This window comes from Tachysurus fulvidraco, chromosome 14 (assembly GCF_022655615.1).
Source record: "Tachysurus fulvidraco isolate hzauxx_2018 chromosome 14, HZAU_PFXX_2.0, whole genome shotgun sequence".
Lineage (NCBI taxonomy): Eukaryota > Metazoa > Chordata > Actinopteri > Siluriformes > Bagridae > Tachysurus > Tachysurus fulvidraco.
Genome location: NC_062531.1, coordinates 24,414,759 through 24,420,758, shown reverse-complemented (window position 1 = coordinate 24,420,758; position 6,000 = coordinate 24,414,759). Strand labels below are relative to the sequence as shown.

Genomic DNA, 6,000 nt, shown 5'->3' with positions numbered 1-6,000 from the left:
TTTATATTATATATAAATTAAATATTGATTTTCTCACAATAAGTTCTGTCTTATATTTAAACTCTTCTGCTGATCGCAGTAGTTAAAATGCCGGACAGGACGCTACAGTAAACGGGGTCGCTGGTGAAGAGCAGCCGCCGCCAGCACCAACACACATGTGGTCTTTACAGAGCAAAGAGAAACCAGGTCCAGCGTGACAGTGTGTGCCCGGAGTCAAGACCTCTCTCTACGAACATGATGTGTTCCTGACTCGTACCAGAGCGTGCGGACGGCTTGACGTGTAGCTCTGTTTTTTTTTCTTTCTCCAACATAATGCCAGCAGATGTGCGGCTGATGCTGTTTGTGCTGCTTTCTTACGTACGTATGGACCTCTTCAAGGCCAGGAAGCTGTATTACAAAGCACATGAGCACACTATTCATTCATTCATTCATTCATTCATTCATTCATGTCCTACCGCTTATCCGAACTTCTCGGGTCACGGGGAGCCTGTGCCTATCTCAGGCGTCATCGGCATCAAGGCAGGATACACCCTGGACGGAGTGCCAACCCATCACAGGGCACACACACACTCTCATTCAGTCACACACATACACACTACGGACAATTTTCCAGAGATGCCAATCAACCTACCATGCATGTCTTTGGACCGGGGGAGGAAACCGGAGTACCCAGAGGAAACCCCCGAGGCACGGGGAGAACATGCAAACTCCACACACTCAAGGCGGAGGTGGGAATCGAACCCCGACCCTGGAGGTGTGAGGCGAACGTGACGAGCACACTATGTAATAAATAAAATACGCAGTGCAGCTTCCTGTGACAGTTTATAAGGTATAAAGCAGCACGTCTGACCTGCTAGAACTTCTTCTAGTAACCCGAGCGCCTGCGTGACGTTCGGCTCCTTTCGCTGCCGCATCGCTGAAGGTCTTCTCAACTGAGACACGTACGTTTCCCTTGAGGAGAAAAAAAAACGTGAAACCTCTGTCACTCTGCCCCATAGGACATCGCATAGGACGAATAAAACACAACCTCCAAACCCTCGAGTCCTACAGCTGAATAAAGAACAGAGAGAAAGAACAGAAACAGAACACAGAAGAAACCCCAGGCCTTATCACATCACATCACATCACAGTTCTGCCTTTCCTGTGCATCCGAGCACATCGCCAGTGTCCGTTACCTGCCCATAAATAGAAAAAAGAGCTCGTTATTGGTCTGTTTTAAGCTCACTCCGATCAAATTGATTACAGATACGTATTATCTGCTACCGTCTTTTCATCGGTCGTTCGCCGAAGCAGCTTTTTTCCAGTCTGGTGGAAATCTACATGTCTGATCTTTACACTCGCCGAGCTGCTTAAAGGTCGCGGCAGTCACAGGGACGTGAAACAAACAGCATCAGACTGAGACGGCGTCCAACAGAGACACACAGACAGAGAGAATAAAGCATGTAATGCTGAGCTTTCTGGCCTCACACTCACCTGAAACGGGCTCCGATCGACTCCGTGATGAGTTAAGCGCCAAAATTCGATACGACTCTGTGAAAGGAAGCAAGTCTCCAGACCAAAATATAGCCGTAGTGTTATAAAAAATACAGAAATACCTCTGCATGCAGTATCTTATGTGCTGATGGAAAAAAAACATCTCATACATCATCACCTCGCTGGAGCAGCGCTCTTACACGCCTAGCTAGGTACAGCTAACTAACTAGCTTGGCCCGGTTAATATAATCGGCCGTGACTCTGGTGACGACGAGGATGTTTGATCACTAACACGGCTGATCTTTTCAACGGCACTTTGTCCTCCGTGTTTGTTAGTTTTTCTCCTGACTTGCAATCCGACTGGTCGCTCGGGGCTTTTCTGAAAGATGTGAACGTTTGCAATTTTAACAGGGGAAAAAAATAAAACAGCCAATTCGACTTGACAAAGAAGCAGCATTAGAATACTCAAAAACAGATAGATAGATAGATAGATAGATAGATAGATAAAAGCTACAGATGTAGTTATTTTACATTAACATGTAGCACATGTGACCTTCACAGATCAGGAGAAAGAGACTCGGGATTTTCAATTTTTCCTGATTTGTTTGTCACATAAAAAAAGTGTTGTTGTTTTTTGTTTGTTTACAACATATTCTGCAAAACAGCAAGAAAAAATAAAAATTACACAAAGTTCCTTTCTTTAAAATAAATAAATAAATAAAAATAAATCATTTACTTAACCAAGGCGTGAAGGTTTAAACGTGAATGCTAACTAAGCTAATAGCTAGTAGCCCACTGGTACATTAACAGTTTAATAAAGCTGCAATAATAATACAAATAATGATCATAATTAGTACTATTATAAAACCATCACTACACAAATCTGACATATTTTTAAACGTCTTTTCGTCCCGTGAAAACGATTCAGTAAAAAAAAAAAAAAAACCTCCTATGTTTGACGTTTTTAATGCGAATTATTACAAGGTCAAACCGCTGACTGTCACGAGGATCGTAATGGATTACAGTCAGGTTTAAAGCATAACAAAGAGCTCGTACTCTGAAATAGTGTGTGTCCTGTGTGTGTGTGTGTGTGTGTGTGTGTGTGAGAGACTTTCTAGCACTAATATATACATCCCCCAGATATATTCCATACGTGCGGCCAAGTTTCCTCTGCTCAGAGTGAGTGTAGGATTCACAGCCCGGTCTGAAGAGCCGTGACGTCCCACAGCACCTACAGCTGGACAAATCTGTCTATTGTCTATGATCCACTAGTGTTCCTGTATAGACAAGAGCGCCCCCTTTGGCCAACGTCAGCGATGACACGTTCCTTCTTCATTCTCAACCCTTGGGCCTGTTGTAAGCGTATTCGCGAGCACTAACATCTGTTCATCTTTTTCAGCTAAACGTGCTTCACTTTGCCCTAAACATGTCCAGATGTTTTCCATATTATAGTAATGAATTTTTTTTATTATCATTGTTATTTCTTTTAAATCACTGTTCAAAGCAGAACATCGCCACGCTCCCGTCTCTCGACGACCAGCAATAAATTTTAAAGCTTGGATTACATTATTATGGATGTTGAATAAACAAACAAACAAACAAATATATAAATAAATAGTGTAAAAGGAACTGAGGTATCTAAATGCAAATCGCAGGTCTTTAATATAAACACGTACGATCTAATAGGTTACGGTTTCTACGGTAACGGCTCGTATTCACGAGGGACGGGGAGACGTCGATACGTCTGTGCGAATCCGAACTATCCGAATAAGAAACGAACACGTCGTGTTGGTATAAAAACAACACTTTATATAGAGTTGGAAAAAAAAAAAGAAAAAAAAAAAAAGAAAACCAATGAAAACACAACTGCTTTACAGTTACAAACGTCTTCCCTTCTGTTATTTACACATTTGTTCCTCAGAATGAATAAAAAGACAAATATATGAAGGGGTGGATGAAACGTTACAGACACGTCAACACGATTTTACAGTGCAACTGATACAGAATTAAAAAAAACAACAACAACAAAAAAAAACAACAACACGCACACGAAGAGGAAAAGATCATTTGCACTCCGTCTGTTGCTGATCAGAGACGTCATGAGCGGTTTATTATGAAACGTCCGGTGACACACACACACACACACACACACACACACACACCACTCCTGTCGCTTTCCAGATTACACACTGCACCGATACCGACATATTTCTTGATGGCATTTTGGGGTTATTTTTGTGAACTGGCGACTAGATTAATTGTAAAGAACATTTTCATTTCTTTTTAAATCCCTCTGCGATATACGATCAAATCTGTAGCGATCTCCTACTCCATTGTGGATTGGTGCGTCTCTAGTACATCACACGACGATCACACGTTTACGACAAGTCTAACACACGACTCGCTACGAGACGACGTGCGAGAGCGTCCAGAACACCGAATACCTCGTCACCTCTACTGCTCTAAAGACTTCTGTTCCCGATACTTATTTAAACCTGGTTCGCTCGTTAATCCTACATCCCGACCGGGTTGTTCACACGCTACGGGTCCTAACTGGCCACGACTAAGGAGGACGTTCAGCTATATAAAGTGTACAAATTACATGAGGTATCTAAAATCTTCAACCAGTTCCTGGGGCTTTTGACTTGAACCGCGCACACACACACACACACACACACACACACACACACACTTGATTCATCTGATCAGCTCAAAACCTAATCATGGCTGGTAGGATGGTAGGGGTGGGGCAATGTGACCGGAATAAACCCTTTTAACCAATCGAATCTCGGTGTTACAGGGTAATCATCCGATCAGCTACCGATTACAATTCGACAGCGTGAGGCTTTATAGGATCTCTATATAAACGGCAGAACAATTTGCCACGAAAAGAGAGAACGAGAGTTTGCCTACCCCTGACGGTCGTACAGATTCGTTCGTAGTTTCTTCCGAGGATAATAAATGCGTAACGGGTGTATAAAACAAAGAAAGGTGGGTGTGGTAGAAGAAAAAGGAAAAAAAACAACAACAACAACAAGCATTTTACAGCATAAGAATCCTGTAAAACTTCCACACTGTGGAGAGAAAGTGTGTGTGTGTGTGTGTACGCATATATGTGAAAAAGCCTGTTTCACTGCTGTCCGTAGTGTCTCTGTTTAGCTTGATAACACGATGATTAGGACACTGGACAGGAACGCACAGTGGATGTCGTCTGAATGAACTCACACACACCTGTGAGGATATAAAGCAGTGTGATTATCCATGTGTGTGTGTGTGTGTGTGTGTGTGTGTGTGCACGCGCGTGTGTGTCTAGCTGCCTCCGCTGGGTTTGGCGGGTGTTTTGGCGCGCATGGCGGCTCCTGCACGTGCGTTTGCTTTGCCCGGTTGAGGCTGTGGCGTTCCAGGCTGCTGTACCGGTGCGTCGGCTGTAGGGGTCACTGTGGAGCTCTGCTGCTGCGCGGGGCTTTGAGGAGCCGGAACCTGAATCTGAGGGGAGGAGACGGGAGCTGGTGTGGTGACAACCTGCTGCTGTGGCTGCTGCTGCTGGAGGAGTTTCTGATGGACAACCTGTGGGGCAGAGGTGGAGCCTGTGGGGATCATCTGCACCTGAGCCTGAGGAGACGATCCGGGAGCAGCAGCCGTCTGGGTGAGAGTTACTGTGTGAGGCTGGGCCTGGATCTACACACACACAAACACACACACACACACACACACGCACTTATATATATGTTCATTGGTGTTGAAGCCAATTTATTCATGGAGATGCGGGGTTTAGTGAGCATCAGATCAAAGCAGCGATCTAACTTGGATCTAACTGCTGAGAATTTCATGTTACGCCACCAAAGGAACAGAGATGATCAGTCACATGTTGATAAAATAACATCGCTTGCTCGCTCTTACCTGCTGGGGAGAGGACACTATCTGCTGTTGCACTGCAATCTGAGGGATTTTAGTCACCTACAAGCAGGGGAAGCACATGAACGAACACACACACACACATGTTACAATTATAGTGTTGAGTCAATGTTTGCAATGTTGTGTTTCTATTTAAGTTGATAACATCACATAATTATGAGAATGTATTTAAAGAGCGTTGAGTATTTTGTATTGTGTCTGTCAGAGAGGACATTAGGAATAAAACACAGAATGGGTTTCTGTTCGCTATATAAGCTCCTTACACTGGGCCAGTGTTGTATAAAGTACTAGAAAGCAATACAGTAGCAGTAGAAGTGAAAGTCACCTTTTAGAATATTACTGAAGTAAAAGTCTTAAAGTATCTGATATTTACTGTACTTAAGTATCAAAAGTCATTTTCTGATATTTAATGTACTTAAGTATTTGAAGTAAAAGTAAAAAGTAAAATTTCAGTGATTTTCGGTAGGCATAAGAGCAGGGGCGGTTCTAGGGTTTCATCTTTAGGGGTTTTATCCCTCAGTGAGAATTTAAAACAAGAAGAGTTTTATATTATATATTATATGACTACATAGTAAGCCAAAAGTTATGGTATTATTAAATGGCAAAAGTGCA

General features: G+C 43.1%; 1 protein-coding gene across 8 annotated transcripts in view; it reads right to left on the bottom strand.

Moving 5' to 3' along the window:
• Window positions 1–3,261: 3,261 nt before the first annotated feature.
• The window catches only part of ep400 (E1A binding protein p400), a 30,073-nt gene continuing 27,334 nt past the window's right edge, over window positions 3,262–6,000 (bottom strand). For all 8 annotated transcript variants that reach the window (XM_047822945.1, XM_047822947.1, XM_047822952.1 and 5 more), the window contains 2 exons: window positions 5,374–5,430; window positions 3,262–5,151 (listed from right to left, as the gene is read on the bottom strand). In XM_047822945.1, the coding sequence (XP_047678901.1) occupies window positions 4,783–5,151; window positions 5,374–5,430 (426 nt within the window). In that variant the 3' untranslated portion in view covers window positions 3,262–4,782. The remainder of the gene's footprint in view (window positions 5,152–5,373; window positions 5,431–6,000) is intronic.